General features: G+C 30.0%; 4 protein-coding genes across 6 annotated transcripts; 2 read left to right on the forward strand and 2 right to left on the reverse strand.

Annotated features, from left to right (window-relative positions):
- The first annotated feature begins 2,376 nt into the window (after positions 1-2,376).
- Positions 2,377-6,343, forward strand: LOC124500086 (prostatic acid phosphatase-like). 3 transcript variants are annotated; one of them, XM_075736084.1, is made up of 10 exons: positions 2,377-2,544; positions 3,377-3,752; positions 3,807-3,858; positions 3,954-4,469; positions 4,541-4,642; positions 4,705-4,944; positions 5,032-5,127; positions 5,226-5,543; positions 5,610-5,940; positions 6,022-6,343. In XM_075736084.1, the coding sequence occupies exons 4-10, from the start codon at positions 4,323-4,325 to the stop codon at positions 6,150-6,152; spliced, it is 1,365 nt and encodes a 454-aa protein (XP_075592199.1). In that variant the 5' UTR covers positions 2,377-2,544; positions 3,377-3,752; positions 3,807-3,858; positions 3,954-4,322; the 3' UTR covers positions 6,153-6,343. The 3 variants fall into 3 exon arrangements, with proteins under 3 accessions (XP_075592199.1, XP_075592201.1, XP_075592200.1); XM_075736086.1 differs by lacking the exon at positions 2,377-2,544 and having other exon boundaries at positions 2,706-3,736; XM_075736085.1 differs by lacking the exon at positions 2,377-2,544 and having other exon boundaries at positions 2,706-3,752; positions 3,807-4,469.
- RpS8 (ribosomal protein S8) lies at positions 6,195-9,137 on the reverse strand. The gene is made up of 8 exons (XM_047064122.2): positions 9,051-9,137; positions 8,708-8,814; positions 8,412-8,511; positions 8,170-8,345; positions 7,836-7,965; positions 7,372-7,634; positions 6,491-6,544; positions 6,195-6,264 (listed from the first exon to the last, which is right to left on the reverse strand). The coding sequence occupies exons 1-6, from the start codon at positions 9,052-9,054 to the stop codon at positions 7,525-7,527; spliced, it is 627 nt and encodes a 208-aa protein (XP_046920078.1). The 5' UTR covers positions 9,055-9,137; the 3' UTR covers positions 6,195-6,264; positions 6,491-6,544; positions 7,372-7,524.
- Positions 9,138-9,237: 100 nt separating this feature from the next.
- LOC124500085 (transcription initiation factor TFIID subunit 6) lies at positions 9,238-11,296 on the forward strand. Its single transcript, XM_047064120.2, is given in 3 exon segments — positions 9,238-10,081; positions 10,083-10,821; positions 10,874-11,296. Coding segments are annotated over 3 exon segments (1,713 nt in total). The 5' UTR covers positions 9,238-9,337; the 3' UTR covers positions 11,104-11,296.
- Positions 11,297-12,692: 1,396 nt separating this feature from the next.
- LOC124498868 (PI-PLC X domain-containing protein 1) lies at positions 12,693-15,149 on the reverse strand. Its single transcript, XM_075728886.1, has 3 exons — positions 14,280-15,149; positions 13,630-14,209; positions 12,693-13,564 (listed from the first exon to the last, which is right to left on the reverse strand). The coding sequence occupies exons 1-3, from the start codon at positions 14,524-14,526 to the stop codon at positions 12,790-12,792; spliced, it is 1,602 nt and encodes a 533-aa protein (XP_075585001.1). The 5' UTR covers positions 14,527-15,149; the 3' UTR covers positions 12,693-12,789.
- Between the last annotated feature and the right edge of the window lie 9,306 nt (positions 15,150-24,455).

Genomic DNA, 24,455 nt, shown 5'->3' on the forward strand with positions numbered 1-24,455 from the left:
ATTCCTTTCACACACACACACACACACACACACACACACACAGACACAAAAGATACGCCAAACACATACACATATAGCACATATACAAACACAACCAGCCATGAGAATCCACCACCACTTCTACATCATCATCATCATCATATTACACCACTACCAGTAAAACAAAAAAATACAAAAAAATTTTTTTTAGGTTTTTTTTTTTTGGTTTGGCCAAAAACAAAAAAAATGACTATTTTCTGTCTTTACACTTTAATCATCATCATCATCATTTATAATTTATATATCTAGAGAGAGAGAGAGAGAGAGATTTTTTTCGTTTCATGTTTCGTTCAACTGTGTGTGTGTGTGTGTTTGTGTTTTATGGGGTAGTGGTGAAAAAAATGATTTGATAATTTTGTTTTTCCTTTTTTTTCCATTCAGGTTTTACACGATTTGATGATGATGATGATGATCATTATATATTTCTTCCATTCATTCGGTGACAAATATTGAAAATGATTAAAATAATCAAAACTTGAATGTTTGCCAACTTTGAGTTTGAAAAAAAAAATTTTGCTGTAATTTAAAGTATTTTTTCCAGAAAAAAACTTGACGATGATCATGCAATGTGTTCAATTCAAACGAATGTAAATGATACAATGATCCCGAACAAAATTCATTGGAATTTTTTATTTTGATTGCAAAAAAATTCATGGATCGGTGTTCCATTTGTGTGTGTGTGTGTGCGTTTAATTCATTTTCGGAATATTCAATTTGGACCATAATTGAAATTGAAATATAAATTTCCAAAGAATACAATAACAATTCCAAAGAATTCTTGGTTGTTGTCGTTGTTGATTGTATTGAAATTCAAGGCAATTCTAGTATAGTCGATTTTTTTTCAAGGTAGCAATGACATTCACACTCTCCGCGTGTGTGTGTGTATGTTTGTTTTCACGCAATTTCAAATTTAAGCGTGCATTGAAAAAAAAAGAAAAACTTTTTCTTTCGACAAAACAAGGAAAAAAATTCATTTTCGTCGTCGTTGTTGTTGTTGTTGTTGTTTACCATGAATGCAACAAATAACCAATTATTATGCGGTTCAGGTTGTTGGCATTTAAAGAAATGGTTGGTTTTTTTTTCGCCGTGCTTGGTTTCCTTTGCCATGATACCATCAGCCACACCAATAATAACCGGCTACAGAATCATTATAAATTTAAGTGGAAATAGAAATTACAAGATACTGCAACAACAACAACAACAAATCCATCAACAAACAAACTAAAAAAAATCTCAATTCCCTACTGATATACACCCGCCGGATTATCAGTGTGTGTGTGTGTGTGTGTGTGTATGTTTCGGTTGGTTTCGTCTATTTGATTGATTCGTTTTCGCTGTTTTTGTTGTTGTTATTGTTTTGTAATCTTCTTCAAGTTTGGATCAATTCCAGACTTTTTTCCCTCATTTGTATTTGGTTTTTTTTTTTGGTTGTTTATGTTGATTCCAATGGATTTGAACGACGACGAAAAAAGTAACAAGAAAATTCTTCTTTGCCATTGTGTGTGTGTGTGTGTGCACTTGTAATTTTTTTTTTTGTTTAATTTTACGACGCGCCCAATTCATCGTCAAAAAGTGTACGAGAAACATTCATTCATTCATACTTGAACATCAACACATTATGGCGCCCATTACATTAGTTTGTGTTTCATTCAAATGGATGATCGAAATGATTCGACTCAAATGACATCATGAAAATGATAATGGCCTGGTCCATACAAAACACAAATATATATTATAGAAAAAAAAACGGGTAAAGGCTATTACTATTCAACTTTTGGATCATTTCTTTACTCATGGATGGATGTAGTGGGCTTCTTTACCAGAAAAAAAACCAATCAGACACCACCCATATTGTCCCCATCCCTCCACCAAAAAAAAAAAAAAAAAACAACAACCATTGCCCATCCACCATTATTATCCTCGTTGTCGATGTGTGCATGAACTGAAAAAGAAATTATATATATGTTTGTGTTTAGTCGGTGTTTATGGGTTTCAAGGTCAAAGTGTGCGTCGTCGTCATCATCATCATCGTTGTTATTGGTAGTACATTGTCATTTTGGGTATGTATGCGAGTATATGGAAGCCATCAGAATGTTTAAAAATGGTATAAAAATGCGCCTGACTGCAAAAAAAAAATGATGAGAATGATCAAAACCAATAATAAGCTCAATAATATACAGAAAAAAAGGGAAAAAAAATGTTGATGACGATCATCAAACTTTCTCTCTCTCTCTCATACACACACACACATAGACAAACACTCGCCCACATACATACAAAGCACAATGATCGAAAACATGCAACACAACAACAACAACAACAAAACAACAATACATTATCCTTACTTCTTCTTCTTCTGTAAAAAAAAAATTCCAAACAAGAAAACACCATCACACACACAAATGTGGATGTTCAAAAAAACTTTTGTTTTCCTTCCATTTCGCTATTGAATTTGATAATTTAATTTTTAAACTGATAAAACAACGCCATCTATCAATGCTTCAAGTAAATGTGTTTTTTTAGTTAGATTTTTCGAGAAATTTGAAAAAAAAACATACACATATCAGGAACAAAAATGAATAAAAAATTGAATAAACACCGTGACATCGAATGAATTGTTTAATCAGATTTTTCTTTTGTAAATTTTAATGTTCGTTTTTTTTTATCATCATCATAAAATATAAATGTAGTATATCAAGCGCCGTAACTAAGCGACAATTTGACTTTATACGACTTATATCTTGTTATAATATAATTAGTGTAAATGTTTTTTCTTTCTTTTTTTTTGTTGTGAGAAATGGTTATATATATGGTTCTCCTGAAATTCAGATAGTTTAAAAGAAACATTTTAATGATGAGCATATCATGTAACAACAGCAATAATGATCACGATAATTATCATTAGATCGATCGATTATATAGCAATAAAAAAAAATTTCTGTATATTTGTCTATAATCCACGTTGTTTGGAACTTGAGCACTTATTCTTCGTCTTCAATCGTCGTGTGGTTGCCATTGAACTTTATGGAATTTCGTTGTTGTTGTTGCTGTTTTTTTTCAATAATTTTGGCAACCAAACGGAATTTTTTTTTGTTGTAAACACGCGCATAACACCATCTAGTGTTTAATTATCGTCATGGTGGATTGTTGATTGGTTAAAAAAATAATGGAAGCCACAACCAGACACACATATGGCAATATTATTGTGATTGGTGAATTGAAATATCGATCATTTTGTTGTTGTTGTTATTGTTATAATGCGTAGTAGTCTCCTACCTGTTGTCATGATTTATTTCCATATTTTTTTTTCTAATTCATCAATCGATCACTGCTATAGATGGATCAATTTTTGATCTTTGATCAATGATCATGGGCTTTCAATTTTGGTGCGATAATCTTGTCTACTGATAAAAATTTTGATTCATTGAATTCAATCAATCAATCAATTAATCAATCAATCAACAAACAAAATCCAATGGTCCAATGTCATTTGATAAACAAAGGTTAATGAACGTATCTTGATGCTCAAGCTCTCTATCGTATCATCATCATAAAAAAAAAAAATTTTTTCTATCTCTTTGATTATCCATCAATCGATTTGAATACAATGTATTGATATTGTTATTTTCAATCATCATCATCATCATCATCGTCATAAATGAATCAATAAAATCAAATCATGATCAAATGTTTTTTTGTAAAACAAAAAAAAAGTAAATAACTTTTTTACAATATGTGTATCATTATTGTTTTTTTTCTCTCACTAGATTTCCAATTCTGATTAATCGATTATAATAATAATTTCAATTTCGATGTCATGTGAGTGTATTTTATGATTTATTTTTGTATTTATATTTGATCATCATCATCATCATCATACAATCAAAATTGATTGATTTATTGATTGAGATTAGAATCTTGGATGGTGTACAGAAATCCCAAATATAATTATGATAAACTCTTTCCACCAACACTTGATGGTGCTGTGATGATGTGTGTTTTTTTTTATGTGGTCGACCATATCATCATCATCATCATCGTTATCAGCATCAATAAATTGGTTACCATCACAATCCGACCTCCAAAAATCCTCACATTTTGCCGAATGAAAGTCAAAACGACTGAATATTTAATTGATTGATTTGAATTGATATTGACACACAATGTTGTTACAAAGTTCATTCAATTCAAGATAAACCTATTGATTCCTATTTGTTTCTCTTTTTTTTCGTTTTGTTTTCCATCATTCAAATTTCAACCTATACTTATCAGAAGAAAAAAAAATGATATCATCATCATCAACATTCATAACGATTCTAATTACATGGCCATTGTTTTGGTCATTACAAACAATAAATATACATTGTGCCAACAATATCAACCACAACGACAATGTTGTTGATGTAAACACGCTTAAATTTGTCATTCTAGTATGTAGTGGCTGATTTTTGATTATGATCAATTGAATCAAACATTTAATGTTTTTTTTCCCACACAATAGATACATCGTCATGGTGATCGAACACCGATTGAAACATATCCACGTGATCCATATCGTGATGGCCAAAAATATTGGCCCGATGGTTGGGGACAATTAACATTGGTAATATGAATGCAATTGATGATTAAAATTTCTGGAATTAAAAAACAACAAAAAATTTTTAGGATGGAAAAAAACGAATGTACAATTTAGGATTATATCTATCGAAACGTTATAGTGATTTTTTGGGCAAATCGCCACGTGAAGCATTCATTCGTAGTTCTGCATCTGATCGTTGTCTGGAAAGTGTTTCATTAGTTTTGGCTGGATTATATCCACCCAATGACAGATGGAAATGGAATGATAATCTGGGCCAAAAATGGCAACCATTTCCAATACAAACAGTTCCACATGATATTGATGGGGTAATTAATTTTCAAAAACAAAAACAAAAAAAAATACCAATACCAATACATTAATCATTTTCAATATTCATTGATTCATTTCATTAGATGTTAAATCCTCAATCTAAATGTAAAAAAGCTGAACAAATTCTAGCGGATATCTATAAATCCAAATCTGTTATTGAATATTATAATCAAATGAAGGTATTGTTTGTAAAAAAAAAAAAAAATTTTGAATTCAATTTGTAAATCATTTTTTCTCCTTCTGATTCACACACACACACACACACACACACACACAGTCAACATTATTATATGTACAAGACAATACTGGCTATGAAAATGTGAATCTGATAAAAGCTGAAGAAATATTTGATTCATTATTGAATGAAAAATTGTTTGGTTATAAATTACCAGCATGGGTGGACACGAATATTTATACGAAACTTAAAGAAATTTCCGATAAAACATTCATATTCGATGCGATGACCAGAGAGATTCAAAAATTTCGTGCCGGTTTATTATTAGCAGATATATGGCAGCATATTTCCAATCATGAATTATTGGATAATGATGATGATGATGATGATAATAAACATCGTCTGTACATCTATTCGACGGTATTTTTTTAAATTTCCATTTATTCTCTCAGAACTTTTTTTCATTCTTGTTTCCATTTTATTTAGCATGATGATCAATTGTCCGTTTTTATGAGCGCTTTGAATAATTTTAATGGTATTGCGCCACCATATGGATCAACGATCATGATGGAAATACATCAAAATCATACGGATGAGTCATTTATACGAATGTATTATTTGAATGTAACTGAAATGGAAAATCCATATCGATTAGAATTAAAGGATTGTTATTATTACATAAAACAACGGCAACTAATTCATGGATCAAATCCAGACCAATGTACAATAACAAATTTTTATGAAACAATCAAAGATTTATTGCCCAATGATTGGAATGTTGAATGTGAAAATTCATCATCATCCACAGCAGCTGATCGTATGTGTTATTAGATTGATTAATGAAATTCGAATGATAATTTTTATTTTTTTTTTTTTTTTGTCTCCATCATTTACACAGCATTAAGTATTTATCTAGTTTTGATCACCATTTCATTGACCATTTCGGTAATGTTATTCTTTACATATCTACTTGTGAACCACCGACGTTATGGATCATCATATCGATTATTGCCAATAATAAATAGTTAGGATTAGGATATGATTGAAAAAAAATTGACACGTGATATAGAATTTTTTTTAAAATTTGAAATTTTATTTTTTTGAAAAAAAATCCAACAATTTGTACAAAAAAAAAGAATTCCTATAAATAAAAAGAACAAAAAAAATACATTAATGATTTTGTCCAATGAAATAAATCGATAAATCAATCAATGAATCAATGAAATCAGGGTAACTATGACTTGTGAATCATTTTTGTATTGAATTTGTCTCGCAAACTCAAAACATTCAACTATGAATGTGATATGTTTTCATCCTAAACGTTTTTTCTCTTAATCATAGAGAGATTCTCGTCACAAAACGCTTACCATTTTCAAAATTGGAATTTTCGGTCTGTCCAGTTATTATTTCGATCATTCGTCCTATGCATGATAAAATAGAAGAAAACAAAACGTTCGAAAATTAGCAAAAGTGAATGTTGCTGAAAAACAAATTTATAGATTATGTTAAAGGAAAAAAGGATATTTTTCAGAACGCTGTGGGAAAAGACTAATCATAGCTTGTCATAAAATATAAAAATGAATCATCATCAGAAGCAGAATTTTTTTTTGTTTGGAATTTTTTTTGGAATCATTTGCTTACCTTTTCCGATGATGATGTGATGATATATGGTATTTTCATTTCTATCTCATTTGTTGATTATTTACTCGATCGATCCAGTCCGTTAAACTTATTACGAACGTTGTTTTCAATTGTTATCTCGGTTCGGAACAAGTTTAACAGAATGGAATCGAGTTTTGTTTTTTGTTGTTGTAGTTGTTGTTGTGAAATATGTCCAATTCAAACACAATGAAGAAATAGAAGGCAAATATATCAAGCTACTACTACTACTACATATCGTTTTTTTTGTATTTATCATTTTCAAACAAAACAATCGTTTTTGACAAAATGAAAGGTTTTACTTTTTCATAATAATAACATTCTATAAATCAGAATATTATAGAAGAATCACATTGTGAAACACACATACACACAAATTACGTGTGTAAGATGCTACAATCGTAGAGAGAGTTATTCATCATTTTTTTCAAATATAGAATATCATATTGAAAATGAAAAACAAAACATTTTGTTTGTCAACGATTATTGGGAAAATGAAAAATTCAAAAAAAAGATCGACATGGCCATCAAAATTTGCCAGCATAGAAACAAAAAAAAAATTTGGACATATCAAAACAGAAAAACAAACCTCGATTCCTTTTTGAAGAAACGCAAGAAATTTTTTTTTTTTTTTTGACGAATTGGTAAATGGCAAAATATTTATTAGATTTTCGGATATTTTATATAAAAAAAATGAAAATGATGATGTGAAACATCAAATTTTTTTTTTCGTTTAATGAACTCATTTGCCTTTCTTTGCTTTGATTTTACGTAGGTAAAATTCCAATTCTTTGCCTTCGAGAATGTAGCCATCAGCACGACCAACTTGACCAGGACGAGAGGCAATACAAGCTATACATACAATAATATAAAAGTTAAAGTAAAGAATTAGATGACACAAACACACAAAATTATAAAATCAATAATTTGTCAACGGAAAAATAATAATCTAACAATGCTGATTTTGGCGTGTGTGTGTGCATGCCATTTGAACAACATGGATCAATATGAGACACAAACACAAGATAAAATCGATTCATAAAATAAACTTACCTAAAACACGACCAGTCATAAATTGTTCTTCCAATGCCTGTTCAACTTTGGCATATTTTTGACGAAGTTTGTATTTCGAATGTTCAGCTTTTACGGCCATTTGATCGGCAACTTCTTGTTCGGCTTGAGTCTTTATGTGGATAGGAAAAAAAGTTATCATTATTAATATAGATGTCGGAATAATCACAATTATTATTATATAGAAAAATTAAAGTTTTCAGAAACAACATTCTCTATCATAGGTTATTCAGCCGAAAGATGGTATATATAGATTTGCTCATCACTGGCAACGCATATTTTGAAAAATGAAAATTTTTTGAAACAAAAAACTTACCAATTTAACTCCTTTCTTACGACCCATCATCATAGCATAATGGCCTTCATACCATGTTCGAAACGGTGTAGCATCGATAAGAACAATACAATTTTTGACCAATGTTTTCGTACGAACCAATTCATTGTTGGATGAATTGTAAACAACATCTACAATACGTGTCTTACGTGTACAATCTAATTGGAAAAAGTAAATAATGTAATTTTTGGTCCATAATTTAATATATAAAAAGAATTCATTACGTTCAGAAGCCCAAGAAAAATTGCCATGATCAAGACGTAGAGCACGATGTTTCACATTTCCACCACGTGTACGCACCAAATGAATACGTTTAACACCAATCTGTGTAAATCGAATGAAAAATTTTTTTTTGATGAGAAATATAAAATTAAAAATGAAAATAGATAACTGTAGAAAATTCAGATAGAATGGATATAATTTCATCAACAAAAAAACTGATTGCAGATGACACGCATGAAACATCATTTCAAATATTCAAAGGATAAAAAATTTTTGATCCAAAAAAAAAATTCCTTACCTTTGTATTGGCTGCTGGTCGTCCTAATTCAAACTTACGCTTCTTACGAATTGGTTTACGTTTACCACCAGTAGCTCGTCGTTTATGCCAATGATTACGTGAAATACCTAGGCACAAAAATCAAAAAAATCAATCGAAATATGAGAATACAAGTTGAACATTGTCAGCGTGACTATATTTTGGATCTTTTCCATCGAAAAACTAAGAAAAACCTAGCCAACTAAATGTCTATCAATTGAAACTCATTCTTGTGATTAAAATGAAACCAATTTCAAGAAAAAATTCAAATCCTAACATCGAAAAATGATGGAAAATATCGGAGAGAATGGTCAAACGTGCTTACCCATGTTGAACTCACGCCGGAAAAGGCTAAAGCATGCAGTCGACAAGCAAAGCAGCAAGTCTTCCTTTCAACGCGGCTAGAAACTTGAGCATGCTCATTGTTGAATGTCAATTGATCCCCATCTATCGTTTATTGCTCAAAATCGAATTCTTTACCATTGCTGTTGAAATAGTGTATACTCTGTTAAAACAGTTTCGAATGATTGTTTTTCTTATTGTAATTGTTTCGTTCTTTTAATTCTGTTTGATGTTCTCATTTTATCAAATTAACTTTAAATTTGAATAAATATGATCAAATTATCATCAGGACACGAAAACAAATCAAACAAAAGTAGCCACAAAAATGATGCAACTCATGAAAAATTGGCACGTGAAAAGAATTCTGCGTCAAGCAGTACAATTGTGGCTCATTTTGGCGCCGATTCAGTAAAAATGATAGCCGAATCTATTGGAATCGCAAATTTATCTGATGATGCAACTAGATTAATTGCCGATGATATTACAATGAAGCTAAAATGTGTAGCTCAAGATGCTATGAAGTTTGCCGTTCATGGCCGACGCACGATGATGTCTGTTTCAGATATTGACCATTCGTTGAAACATAAAAATATACCTCCAATGTTTGGATATACAGATAAAGAGTTGCTTCCATTTCGGTTTGCATCGGGTGGTGGACGGGAATTATATTTTCAAGAAGAAAAAGAAGTCGATCTTCCCGATATACTTGGCATGTCTTCGTTGGCCAAACTGCCTCAAGATGTGGCCATCAAATGTCATTGGCTAAGCATTGAAGGTGTTCAACCAGCTATACCAGAAAATCCACCACCATTATCAAAAGATCGTCTCCGTTTGGATGGTATCGATCCATCTTTGGTTTTGAAACTTCAAAATACACCCGGTATTCAAACAAATAAATTTATCACACAAAAACCAAAGAAAATGGTGGAAGTTATCAAGGTAAAACAATATGCCACCCATGAATTATCGATGGAACAACAGCTGTATTATAAAGAGATTACTGAAGCATGTGTTGGGTTCCGATGAAAGTCGACGTATCGAAGCACTTCAAAGTTTAACTTATGATTCTGGACTACATCAAATGCTTCCTCGATTATGTACATTCATTTCAGAAGGTGTAAAAGTCAATGTTGTTCAAAATAATTTAGCTTTGTTGATCTATCTAATGCGAATGGTCAAAGCTTTATTGGACAATCATAACTTATATCTGGAGAAATATCTTCACGACCTTATACCGACTGTATTGACGTGTGTCGTGTCTAAACAACTATGTTTAAGGCCCGAACAGGATAACCATTGGGCATTAAGAGATTTCGGTTCCCGTTTAATGTCCCAAATATGTAGAAATTTCAATACAAATACGAATAATATTCAAGTTCGCGTTACACAATTGTTGAGTCATTCACTAGACAAAGAACGGATTGCTCAATCATCTTTATATGGAGTGATTGCCTGTCTTTGCGAAATGGGACCAGAAGTTCAACGGGCTTTCCTACTTAAACGTGTCAAAATGATTGGCGATCGCATCCGTACCAATGTGGAAGGTATGAACATTTCGTCCGCTGATAAGGCAGCTGCTGGCCATATTGAATCACTTATACTTAGAAATTTACCAACGACGATAAAAAATTTACGTACTCCCCCTGATATTGTTGGAGAATATCGTCAAGATTATGGATATCTAGGTCCACAATTACATATGGCTGTCGTAAACCTACGTTCAAAAGAAGGATCAAATACACATCGAATTAATAGTAAATATCAATCAGTGTTAATTTAAAAAAATTTTTTAATTTCAATTTGCAGTTTCAGGTAATTCTCAATCGACTGGTGGATCGAACCTTCCGTATCGTCGTGTGAGTAATATATCATCAGGTTCATCGACGTCGCAACAAGCAAAGTATGCAATCATTTCTTCATCGCCTGGTTCATCAAACGTCGGGTCTACAAGCGGAAGCGGTACTGGATCGGGTAATGTTACAATGTATCGAATGATTCGATCACCGGCCACTTCACTAGGACGAAATAATGACTGATGGGTAAAAAGTTTAAACCGATTTATTACTCTTCCATCAGCATGTTTCCCGAAAGCATAAAATTATTTTGGGAGAGATCAAAAGAGATCATCATCATCATCATGTAGCAAAACGAGCATCATCACTTTTTCCATTGTTCTGACAAAATATTGAAATCATTTGTTGCAAATAATAAAAATCCTGATAAAATCAATGGTCATTCGATTCATTTTAAATTCAATTCAATTCATTTTTGATGCATTTTTGCTTGTATATTGAAGGCGCCACTGTCAACCATATGTTGAATTCTCGTTACTTTTTCTGTCAACTGATGGTGCCACTTGTTATTAAAATAATTTTAATTCAACTGAATGTACAAAAATTGACAACAGATGGCAGCCTGCCATGCACATCAAATTGAATAAATTCAAATATATATCAACGATACATTGGTGAAAATGAATTTGATTAATAGACCTTTGAAATTTGAAATTGTTATTTTTTTGCTTTCGATCGAATTGAATGTTTTGTGTCCATGACCATAATGTGTTGACCAAATTTATTTATATAACGATGATGATGATGATGATTATAATAAAGTTTTACTTTTTTTTTCATTAAAATATACACATTTTCCAAATTCAAATATTTGGATTCCACAATTTCCCAAGTGAATGGATTTTTTTTTTGTATTCTTTATTCGTTCGGAAATCCGGTTTCACAATAATTCAATATGCAAACACACACACACACACGTACGCACTCAAATATAACACCAACAAGCTGTTACACATTTTTTCATTTGATTTTTTTTTTTTTTTTTTTTTTTTTTTGATGAAATCAAAGCAACAAAACAAAATCCAATTAATCGCCATTAATGCAATGGTAAACACGTTCATTTTTTACTATGTAAATGTGTAATGTACTTTACAGACTCACACACACACACACAAAAACACACAGGTTTTTCGAATTGGATACTCACTTTTTTGTTGTTGTTGTTGATTTGTTGGGATCTCGAGTTTTTTTTTTTTTTTTGTTTCACAATGATAATTCTTACCCCAAAATTCAAAGTTGAGCACTTTGATTCTCGACTCCAATTCATTTGTTTGGTCATTAGTTTGAATTTTATTTATGTGTAGATGATAATAATTCTGCAAATTACTCAGTATATGGAACACATATGGAATATATTGGTTTCTTTAATAATAATAATTTGCATATATTTTTTTGGGGGGGGGGGAGGGGCCGTGGATGAAAAAAAAACTTTTTCTTTCTTTTTTTTATTCTCTCTACGGTCCGGCTGGAAACTAATTATCATGATTATTATTATTATGAAAATATTGAATGTGACGTCAATGAAATCAGAAAACAGCAAAAAAAAACATAGTATTGGTGGGTGGGTGGAATGCCGTTATTTTTTTTTCTTATTTTTTGCATTTATAATGCACAATTAACGCCTTCTCAATCATGATAACAATAGAAAAACCTGAATATTATTACCGTTTTGTTTTGAATGATTTATATTCGGATTTTTTTTTTGGTTGTTGTTGTTGTTGTTGTTGTTGTTGTTTCGTTTGGAAATAAATATTTAAATTATTTATATTCAATTTTTATTTTTTTTTCGGTAGAAAAATAGAAAAACAATAGAGAAAATGTTTTGTTGTTTGTTATAATTTTGATAGATTCAACATAATGTTGTTGTTATTAACATCTTTTTGATAATATGGTACTGCTGGTAGTGATGTTGTTTGTTGTTGTTGTTGTTGTTTGTTGCTGTAAATGTTTTTGACGATTTTTTTCACGCCATAAATTTGCTTCAATCGTATATTCAATAATATTATTGCCAAGAAAATAATCTGTACATAAAACATTCATACATTGCCACCATTCATCAAAAACATTGACACTTAAATCATGATTGATCTGTTCGGCTAATGATCGAAGACCATCATATTTGTCACGTAAAAGACCAAAAAATTTTGGTGTCAATGCACCCATCAATGATACTGGATACGGAGTGGATGGTGAACGACATGAACGATCATTTAGATGACGAAATAAAATGCCAGGATCATCGCTACCAGCCCAAACATGTAAAGCATTTGTATGAAAAAATTGCCGATTACGATGATCACGTGCATAACCAATGTAAACACGTTTATTCATGGCAATTAATTCACGTAATGGTCGATTCCAACCAATATCTACCGGTATAAGAAATGAACCCAGATAATCATTAATTAAACGTTCAATAATTGAATGACGTTCATCAATATCTGGTAATGATTCTTGAAGGCCATCTTCAAATCGATGAAAATCCAGTATAATAATCTCTTGATGTGTTGATAATAGAAAAGCAAGAACTTGTTCCAAAACATCAACAAGTAATATATCCACTTTGACCATACCATGTGCAATCCAAACACGATCACGTTCATTTTTCTGTTCATTATCATATGCTAATCTTAGGTCAAGAAATCTGGAAAAATTCAATATTCAAAATTTAAATTTTAAAGCAAAAAAAAAATACCACATCACACATACCGTATACCATAGATTAATTGATTCCATACGGATTCATCTTGACAATAGATATATTTATCTAAACGTGGAAAATTCATTTTACCAGATATTTCATAACTAGCTGCATTATGTGTACCGGGTAATGCTAATTCCAATATAGAACGATGACCAATAAATGGCATTGAATGTTCCATCCATCTGGGCCTAGTACGTAAACATTTTTTCACCACAATACGACGATTATATTGAATATATGCAATCCAATATTTAATGCAACCAGACCAAAGACTTGATGATAATTTTGTCAATGCACTACCATTACCAGAACGAAGAAAATCATTGAGGTAGCGTTTATTTTTATCATTAAAAAATGCCGATTCAAATGAAAAATATTCATATGATTTTGCTGTTATATGTTTTCCAGTAGTGGTGATTGGAAATATTCTTTCGATGAAATTATAATCAAAATTACTTGTAGTTGGTTCAACATCATATAAAGCAATCCATGAACTATAAAGATCACGACGATCAATATGATGCCAATTCAATACAAGACGACGATATGGTTTCGATGAAATTGATAACCATATTTGTGGACTAACTTGAATAAAAAACGAAAAAAAAAAATTAATTTTAACCATAACATAACATTTGACTGTGTGTGTGCTTACTATTCATTGGTGAACTACGTCTTGGTGATGATAAAACAATGGCATTGCTCGATGATGATGCTGATGCTGATGATGATGATGATGACGATAATGATAATGGCGATGTTTTTGTTACAATAATAAATTGATTATTAATAATAATAAAAATCAATGTAATTAACAATTTAAATGATGATGATGATGATGAATGAACAATTTCAAACGATAATTGATGATTGATAATCCGAAATATTGAATAATCATACATTATAACTAGAATGCTTTTTTTTGAACAAAAAAAAATTTGATTTATCAGATTTTTCGATGAAATGAAATGATGATGATGATTGTCTTATAATGATGGTGATTGAAGATGCCATTGCCACTACAATTATTTAATTCTTTTTATTTTGTTGCATTCAACAAAAAAAAAATCATTGTCGAGAACATTAGAAAGTCAATGAACATGATCATCATACATATACAGATAGAGTGACATAATAATAAAACACATTATAATTCGTTTCTTTTCTGGTCTTTGCACTATGAATGAATGAATGAATGAACGAATGAACGAATCGTATATAGTGAATGAAAGTGGTGGTGATCCATTGGTTATTCAATTGGTTATTGTTCACAACCACATCCATCATGTCCCTCTTCATGGTGTATAATATAATAGGGAAATTCAAATCTTCTATTAATCAAAATTCATCTTTTCATTTCAGATAAATTGTTGGCGATGTTATCGTTGTCGTTGTTGATAATTCAGGAAGCATTTCCAAATGAAAAAAAAGGCCAATTACATCGTGTTAATAATTTTCATTCTTTTTTCCCTTGTCACTTTTATTTCTTCTTTCATTATAAATATAAATGAATGGATGACAATTGATGGTTAATCAAATATTTATTTATTTTGAATTAGAAAGAAAATTAGTCGTATAGTGGTAGTAGCAGTAGTGGTAGTTGTAGACGAATGTCATGAACATAATTTCAATCACATAAATCATCATCATGTTATTTTTAGCAAGCAAAAAAAAATTTCCAGCAATTAATTCAAATAAATTTTTTTTCTGTTGATTTGTTGAAATTTTCATGATAATGATGTGATGATTCATCAGCCAAAAAAAAAAAATCATAATTTGCAAGTGTGCGAATTCTTGAATTTAAATTAAGAAGAATTTCAAACAAAAGAAAAGAAAAAACCATCCATCCATCCAATCTCTATGGACACACACCCGCACACACAGACTTATTCAATTCCCATAATAATAATCCAACAGAATCGTTATTACCATTAATTACCATTTCCATTTTATATCATTATCATCATCATCATCATAATACGATTAGATTTGATATAATGATGATAAAACACTCAACACACACGTAGACACACACACACACACACACACACTTTCAACATTTATTCAATATCCGGATTTTCATATCATAAAATCATCATCATCATCATCATCAACATCATCGTAAAAAGGTTGGCTGCACTTTCATTCTATTTATCTTTATCTCTATCTCTATCGGTGTGCATGAATGAATTATATTTTGTTGTTGTTGTTGTTGTTGTTTGCATGTTCATTGTATTTTTCCAAATGGGTGATTTTTTCTCTTTTCAATTCAATTTTTATTCTTGGATTCTTCTCTTTATTCTCTCCATATCTTTCATACACCATTCTCGTATGTGTCTGTGTTTTTTTTTCTGTTCATCATTCTATTATTCTTTTATATTCTATTTTTCTATTTATTTGTCATAATAATAATTTTAGATTTTAACAGCAATAGCGACAAGTTTACTACCAGATATCATATATATATATACTATAGTAGTAGAATGCAAATATAGAAAAAAAAACTGGATGAATGAATAGAATAGAATCAACAACAGAATGATTATCGTGCTGTAAACTTAAAATCCAACGATCAAAAAAAAAAATTCCATTTCTAGATTCTAGGTTGTTTTTTTTCCTTGGAATACAAAATAGAAAAATCAATGGACCATCATGTGTGTGTGTAAGTGTTTTTTTTTTATTTACAATGATTCGATTGTCGTCATTATCGATGATGATGATGGTGATGAACGAGTGTTGATTTTCGTTTCAAAGGAAATTTTTTTTTTACGAAATTCTGTTCGAAAATCTAATATTTGACACCTTTTAATACAAACAAACAATGTACAATCGATGAATATATTAAGCAGATTAAGTGGTTGATTTTGATTTTGTACTAACATTTTATTTATTTATTTTTTCTCTTCCCCCCCCCAGTAACAGAATTGCTTTGTTGTTATTCCATTGAAAAAAAATAAAGAAAAGAAAAAATCAATCTGTCAATTGGTGGATTTCAAAGAAAAAAAAGACGAAAAAAATACATTTTGTGTGTGTGTGCGTGGGTGGATGTGTGAAAATCTTTATTGATTGAAAATGATCATCGAATGAAAATAAAAAAGAAAAACATCATAAATGACCACAAACAAGGTTCAACGTACTACTAACTACTACTACTACGACAACGGCGACTACTACTACAAATTGTTAATAATCTATTCAATCGATTATAAATAATATTCGAATGAAATGAATTTTTCTTTGGAAAAAAAATTGAAAATAAAAAGAAACAAAACGAAATGGAATTTGTTTGTCATTTTGTATGCATTGTTTTCATTATATTCATTTCTTTTCATCATCATATACATCTCACATACACACACATTCTTCAAATAAATTCATTGGAAACGAAAGAAAACTTGCTACTTGCAGAATTTACGTCATGAATTTTATTACACCATCCATTCATACACACACACACACACAAATTAGATTCAGTTGACTGAAATGGCCAATCGACCAAGCAACCGAAAAAAAAGAAAAGAAAATTAAGTGCGAACGAAGAAAAAAAAATGAATATCCTATGACGATGATGTATACCAACTACTATATTAAACACAAAATGAAAAAAAAATTAGTTCCAAAAAAAGTTCCAGGAGAACCAGAAGAAAAATGGAAAATTGTCCAGCCAATTCAACCGATGATGATGATGATGATGATCCATCTCTTGTATTTGTGTGTATGGCGGACCGAAAAAAATGAATTGTACAAAAAAAAAAATGTACAAAAAGCTCTTTGTCATTCATTTTCATCTTTTGAATCCTATAGATTAATAGAACTTTTTTTTTCGTTCTCTAGATTCGATATTGAACAACCTGGTTTTGGATCAGTTTTGATCATCATCATCATCATCATTGGATTCTTTCTTTATGGAGAAAATTGGATTTTTTTTGTCCCTATTTCCATTGCAAATCATTGAATGTATTATGTATGAATTGCAAAAAGAAATTGTCAAAATTGCCAATGGCGTCAAATTTGATGATGATGATGATGATGATTTTTTCCGAAAAAGAAAAAGAAGCAGAATCCATACAATCGATGAATCATTGATAAGAATTTGAAGAATACAAAAAAAAACAAGATCGCTGATTGTCACACACACACACACACACACACACACACAAATGGATGATATGAAAATTACCTTGTCCTTGGCCAACAAAAAAAAAATTAGGTCGTTATCAGCCATTTCATTTGTACAATTTTGTTTTTTTTCCACCCACGAAAGCACCAAAAAAAAACAGGTAATAAAAAAAATTACCTATAATTATTCATTTATCGAAAAAAAATGAAAATAATTCATATATATGCGTGTCATTTCTGTTGTCGTTGTCGTTGTTGAATTTGACATTTTCACTTTTTTTTATGCTGTTAACAAATATAAAGATTTTGCAACCGAAACTGTATCATTCATATGGTGATTACTTTTTTTTCGTCTACCACACACACAAACACACACACACACATTGCCATTGTCAATGCCAACAAAGAGCAAGAAAAAAAAATTCAAATCGAAAAAGGAATCGAACCAAATCAAATCAAACAAACCAACCAACCAACCAAGCAAGTAACCAACCACCACTAACCGCTAACAACCAGTGGGGAAAAAATTGATTTATCAATGGAAAAAAAAATTCATAATAACCTTGTCGCATTGATTCACGTGGTTCACATATATATAATGACGTTCTAATGGTAATTGGAAAAAAAAATCTTTTTCAGCGAAAACAACAAAAAAAAATGAAAAATCTTTTCAGGAAATTAGTTAGTTAGAAACGCAGTTTACTACCCACTCACCCACCACCACCACTCAAAACCAGTCACCACCACCACCACCACCACCACTTTCACCAAATATCGAATTGAAAAAAAGCAAAAATTTTCTTTCTTGGATTGCCTAATCATCGTTTTTTTCCTTTTAAATTTGTCAATTTTTCAAAATTGTTTTTTTTTTCTTTTCATTCGATTTTTTTTTTCGATTGAAAAAAAATGCATTGTAGGTAAGTCAACTTTTTTTTTCTTTGAATTGTTTTTTCTTTTTTTTGTTGCTGTTTCGATCGTTTTTGTTGTCAAACAAAGAGAAAGTTTGTACCATTTTTTTTCAAATAATTCCATTTCAAGCGGTTTTTTTTTCATTCCACAGAGTATTCACATTGTTCATTCGGAATGAAATGAAAAGAAGAAGAAAATGTCAACTGTTTTTTTTCTTTGGCTTTTATAGAAAAGTTACCATACTGTTCAATATCCTGTGGTTTTTTCTCTTGGTTCAATAGTAACCAGTCGATTTTCTTGTCATTATTTCTAATCATCATCGATAATGATGATTATATTGATTTGAATTCGGTTGGAACGAAAAAAAAAATTAGACAAGCAAAAGTTTTTCATAGAATTTTTTAAACAGTTAAAATTTTTTTTTTTTTTTTTTGGGAAACTTTTTCTCATTGATTTGAAAAACGAATGTAAACCAGAATGATTTTATGATTTTATTTTAAGATATCCGTTTTCAATTTTCCCATTTGAAACAAAATGGAGAGATCGGAAAAAAAATCGATATAATCATAATAATAATGGGGAAAATTTGTTTTTTTTGTTGTATTCAATTTATTTGATTTAAACTCAAGGTAAATGATTGTTGTGCTCGCTTGTTCAAATAATTTCAAAAATTTTTTTTTTCTTGCACCGTTAAACACACAGACACACACACACACACGTCAATCAATCAATTCATGTACAATTGATGAGAAGAAAGAAAGAGAAGAAAATCCGATTTTCAATAATCTTCGTGGATCATCACTGGGTCCATAATTCGATGAAATATTGACATGTAATGTATTCTTCAAACAAAGTTCAAGGATTTTTTTGTTTCTTGTTTCATTTTTTGAAAATAAAATGGCAATGAATTTTTTTTTGTGTGCGTGCGTGCGTGCGTGCGTAAGAAACAAGAAAAAATCAAATCCAGTGTCATATATATATACTATATGAGGATAATATGGATTTATCATCAGATAATAATCATTTATTCAGATTCAGATATGGGTCAATATTTGTAAATGAAAAATAAAAATAATTTTTTTTCCAATTTCTTTTATTGTATTTGTGTTTGTGATTTGTCAATTGAATTCTGGATTCTTGTATTAGCCTGAAGAGAGAGAGAAAGACCGAAGAATGAATATTCTTCTTTACGTAAATCCTTCGTGTTTAGCATTAGGGAAAAAAAATGGTCATGCGTTTAAAACTATATCACCACTGTTACTACTACTACTACAATTTATGCGAGGATTCTAAAAGAGACAAGAAAGAAAAATTTTTTCTAGGCCTAAAAATTCGGTCAATTTTTTTTTGTTTTCTTGTTCGTCAGCTATGATGATGGTATGATGGAAAAGATTTTTTGTTTTTCGCATATACCTCATTCAGATTGGATTCAGCTTTCATCGATTCAACAACAACAACAACAACGTGTTCATTTTGTGTTTGTCAGAATTTATAACGATATTTTGTTGTTAACAGTGGAAAAAAACATTTCAAATTTTTTTTTTACTTGTAAATTGTTTGTGTTGTCAATTGTCATCGGTCACAACTCATGAGATAAAAGACAAAAAAAAATTGAATAAGATTCCATTTTGAAAAAAATTCTTGACAATTTTCTTTTTCAAATGAAAATTCCACTACGTGATTTAATATAAAAATCTACACACACACACACACATACATACATTGTGTGGATTCTTATAAAAACAAAACAAAAAAAAAAAATTCATAAAGGTAAGACCAAGAAAAGAAATTCCACCATCATCATCATTGTGATTCTTGATTTTTAAAATGTGAAACGAAAATATTCTGATCACATCGTTTTATTTCTAGATTCTAGATTTCTTTTTCATTTTCATTGTCTTTGTTGTTATCATGGTCATCATCATCATGATTATATAATGATGATGTTGATGTTCATTTCATGATCAAAAATAATTTTCTCAAGTTTTTTTTCCTCCAAATGTTTCCAATTACAGAAAAACAAAAGAAAAAACAAAGAAAAATTAATGACAATTACGTGAATGTTTTTTATGTGAGAATTTTTTGTTGTTGTTGTTTTGTTTTGTTTTTCAATTCATTCTATATTCAATTCAATAGATGATGATGGACATTTTGAAAAATGAAAACAAAATTATTGGTTTTGACCATTTCGTTTTTTTCGTTTTTTTTTTTGATCATCACTATATTTTGTTTCGGTCCTATCCATCCAGATTTTTTTTTTTTCTTATTCACATTCACTTTTGATGATTTTCAATTTGATTTGCTGCTTTTTTGCACGCAAAACCCATACACACACACATGCACAGATTTGCAATTGCCAATTACCAGATGGAAAAAAATAACCGGGATTCAAACATCATACAGAAATTATCCAGGATGATGATGATGATGATGATGATGATTTTTTTGTTATTTATTTTTGTTTTTGAATAGTGAACATGAAGGAAAAAAAATAAAAATAAAATAAAACCATAACATTAAATTGCAAATATAAAATGATGACCATTTTAGGTGTGGAATGAATGTAACCAACGACAACGGCAATGGCAACGGCAACAACAATACTTTCTGATTCAATGATCATCATCATCATCATTGATGATTGAATTTGTTGTGCATCTCTTTCTCTCTCTCTCTCTCTCTCTCTGTTTATGGGCTGAACAAAAAAAAATAAAAAAATTTCAGCCACCAATCGGCTATAAAAAAAAACGCTGATGATTTGTTGATCAATGGAACAAACAAACAAACAAACAAAAAAAAGTACAAAGTTTACGATGGAAAAAAAAATCAAAAAAGTTTTTTTTATGTGTTTGAAAATTTTTTTTTCTGTTTATTCATGTACCATGTGTGTGTGTGTGTGTGTGTATTCACCATGCACGAAATACTTACATGGTATATGCAATTATATATTATATTTCTTAATTGTAAATATTTGTACTTTTGCAATGTTTTTTTTTTCTTTCTCATTTCATTTATATTTATATATTCACACATTCTCTCTATGTGGAGAGAAACAAACAAACAAAACGAAAAGAATCTAACCACACCATACCAGAACATTTTATTCGAATTTTATAAATAAAACACATACACATTACATGCATCGTATTTGTAGATAATCGATCTTTTTCAATAACTTGTCAAGGTAACAGTGTTGCTGTTGTGTGGTTTTGGTTTTTTGGTTTTCTCACTTTTTACACACACACACACACACACACACACACACACACACACACACACACACACACACACACAGAAAGACAGAAACCATCCATTTTTGTCAAAAAAAAACCAAAAAAAACATAATTGAATGATTTATTGTCTTGGCACAGTTTAGTTTAGTTCTTATTACTATGAACTATGACTATGTTTATTATTGATACAGCTTTGATTTTGGATTGATTGATTGATTGAATGAATGATTCATCCGTGTGCATACATAAAGACATGCATTGTGTTTTTTACTCCATAAAAAAAAATTTTTTCCAACCATGAAAATGAAAATCAATTCCAAAATTCTTACTCACTATCTTGCATGCTTGTTAGCACATCATTTAAACAAAGGAACAAAGCCATAATATTCTCTTTTGTCATCCTGAAGAAAAGCGAAACTTGTACTTCTTAAAAATATGAAAAATGAAAATTGCCTAGATTTTCTCATCATCATCATCATAATTAATATATACACAACAACAAAACAGTGTGCGTGTGCATACATGCACACAATGTGTTGAAAGACAGATGAGAGAAAAGAAAAAAAAGTTTCGGATCGATGAACAAAACAAAATGATCGATTCGTTTTTTTGTTTTGTTTACAAAACAACAAAAAACTTTTTTCAAATTCACACTTTTTCCAATCAACAAAAAAAAATTTTCCGAAACAAATTTTTTTTACAAATGATTTTCCATTTGTCAATTCTGTTTTCTTTGTTGGTGGTGGTGGTGGTAGCTGCAATTTGTTTAGTGTTTTTTTTTATGGTTTGGTTTGGTTTGGATTGGTATTGCCATGAAAAAAAAATTTTTCAATGGGTCACTATTTTATGGCGATTTTTTTCATTTTGTATTTGAAAATGATTTATGATGACAAATTTTTTTTTTCATACTATAAATCATTTAAAAATTGTCCACTCACAACCGAAAGAAAAAAATTTCGATTCGATTCGATTGGTCCACCACACACACACACACACACACTCTATATTTAATGATGATAAAGAATATTCTTTATCGTTTTTTTTCTTCTTTATAAATTCAAAATGATAATCTTCGTCGAGGGCATCATCATCATCATCATTATCATCATCATTTTTCTATGATTTTCGTCTAGGACCATTACAGAATCATTGAATGAATGAATGTATAAGCCACACACTATACATACCACCTGCCAAGTTGAATTTTTTTTTTTCGTTTTCGTCTGTCTGATTATTCTATTTTCAGTCACATTGAAAAAAAAAATATGATTGAGTTGAATGAAATTCAATTTCTAATTTGAATTTCTAATCAATCGGGTGCAAATAGTGCAAACGGGAAAAAAATCATATAAATAGATTCAGTTTATAGATCAGTTTAATGGAAAAAATTCACACTATTCGTTTTTTTTATCACACATTGCTTCGAATTTTTTTTTGGCTATTCTTAGTGATTGAAATAATCTTCTTTTTTCTGGTTGGACTAAGTGAAATTCTTCTCTTCCTGTTGTCAAAAGTAGGAAATTCAAAGATTGCCATCGCAATTCTGTGAGAGGAAATTATTTTTTATTTTTTATTCTGTATCATCACTACAAAAAGTCTCTGGAGTATATTTCATGATGGTGATGGTTGATGATGACGCTGGAAATTGCTTGATTTTTTTTTAACTTTGTCTCTCTCTGCCTCTGTGAGTGTCAATGAAAATTAATTTGCAACATTTTTTTTTTCGTTTTGTTTTTGTTGCTTTCACACACACACAAACACATTGGAAATGAATGAAATGAAATATTTGATTATAATTCATCATAATACATCAAGCATGCAAAAAAAAAATTCAATTCATTTTCAGTACATCAAAACTTTTTTTTCTGATTCTGAAACTAGAAAATTCCAAATATTCAGTTCATAATTATCACACACACATACACACATTTCTACCTATCGGAATTCATTCAGCTAAATTCAGAGAAGAAAAAAGAATTTAATACGTAAATTTTTCATTCATTCAACAGAAGAAAAAATTAACCAAGTTAATTTATTTCTTGTTGTTGTTGTTGTTGTTATTTTTTTTCATCAATGCACTAAATTCACATGAAATTGAATTTGATTTGAAAAGAGAAATGAATAATAAAAAAAAACGGTGACCCATAATGAATTATGGTGAAAGCAAAAAAAAAAAAAAACTCAGGAATGAAACCAAAAAGAAAATTAACTTTCCATAAGGTTGACATAATCATCATCATAATGATGATGATGACAGGAAAATTTCATTTTCCCATAATAATAATCATCATCATCATTATTTCATCATTAACCAACATACGTGTCTTGTTTATTTATTTATATTGATTTGATGAATGAATGGTGATGATGAGTATTGAGAGAAAACAAAACAAAACAAAAATCCAACCATCCACCTACCTTATGGTTTTGGTATTTTTTTTTCCTTTCTTCATCATCATCATCATCATTTTTTGATATCGCCATCCATATTTCATTCCACTCGTCGTCGTCTCTCTTTATTACTCTAGAATGAACGAGAAAAAAAAATATTCAATTCATTCCAATTGAAA

This window comes from Dermatophagoides farinae, chromosome 2, assembly GCF_024713945.1.
Source record: "Dermatophagoides farinae isolate YC_2012a chromosome 2, ASM2471394v1, whole genome shotgun sequence".
In the NCBI taxonomy this organism is placed as follows: domain Eukaryota; kingdom Metazoa; phylum Arthropoda; class Arachnida; order Sarcoptiformes; family Pyroglyphidae; genus Dermatophagoides; species Dermatophagoides farinae.

Excerpts from the sequence above, each read along its gene's own strand:
- LOC124500086 (XM_075736084.1), top strand. The coding sequence starts at position 4,323 with ATGATATCATCATCATCAACATTCATAACGATTCTAATTACATGGCCA. Across the intron at positions 5,128-5,225 it reads AATATTATAATCAAATGAAG|TCAACATTATTATATGTACA; the intron begins GTATTGTTTGTA and ends ACACACACACAG. Across the intron at positions 5,941-6,021 it reads ATCATCCACAGCAGCTGATC|CATTAAGTATTTATCTAGTT; the intron begins GTATGTGTTATT and ends TCATTTACACAG.
- RpS8 (XM_047064122.2), bottom strand. Across the intron at positions 8,512-8,707 it reads GACCAGCAGCCAATACAAAG|ATTGGTGTTAAACGTATTCA; the intron begins GTAAGGAATTTT and ends CGATTTACACAG. Across the intron at positions 8,346-8,411 it reads TTTTTCTTGGGCTTCTGAAC|ATTGTACACGTAAGACACGT; the intron begins GTAATGAATTCT and ends TTTTCCAATTAG.
- LOC124498868 (XM_075728886.1), bottom strand. The coding sequence starts at position 14,526 with ATGTATGATTATTCAATATTTCGGATTATCAATCATCAATTATCGTTT. Across the intron at positions 14,210-14,279 it reads ACGTAGTTCACCAATGAATA|TTAGTCCACAAATATGGTTA; the intron begins GTAAGCACACAC and ends TTTTTATTCAAG. Across the intron at positions 13,565-13,629 it reads CAATTAATCTATGGTATACG|ATTTCTTGACCTAAGATTAG; the intron begins GTATGTGTGATG and ends GAATTTTTCCAG.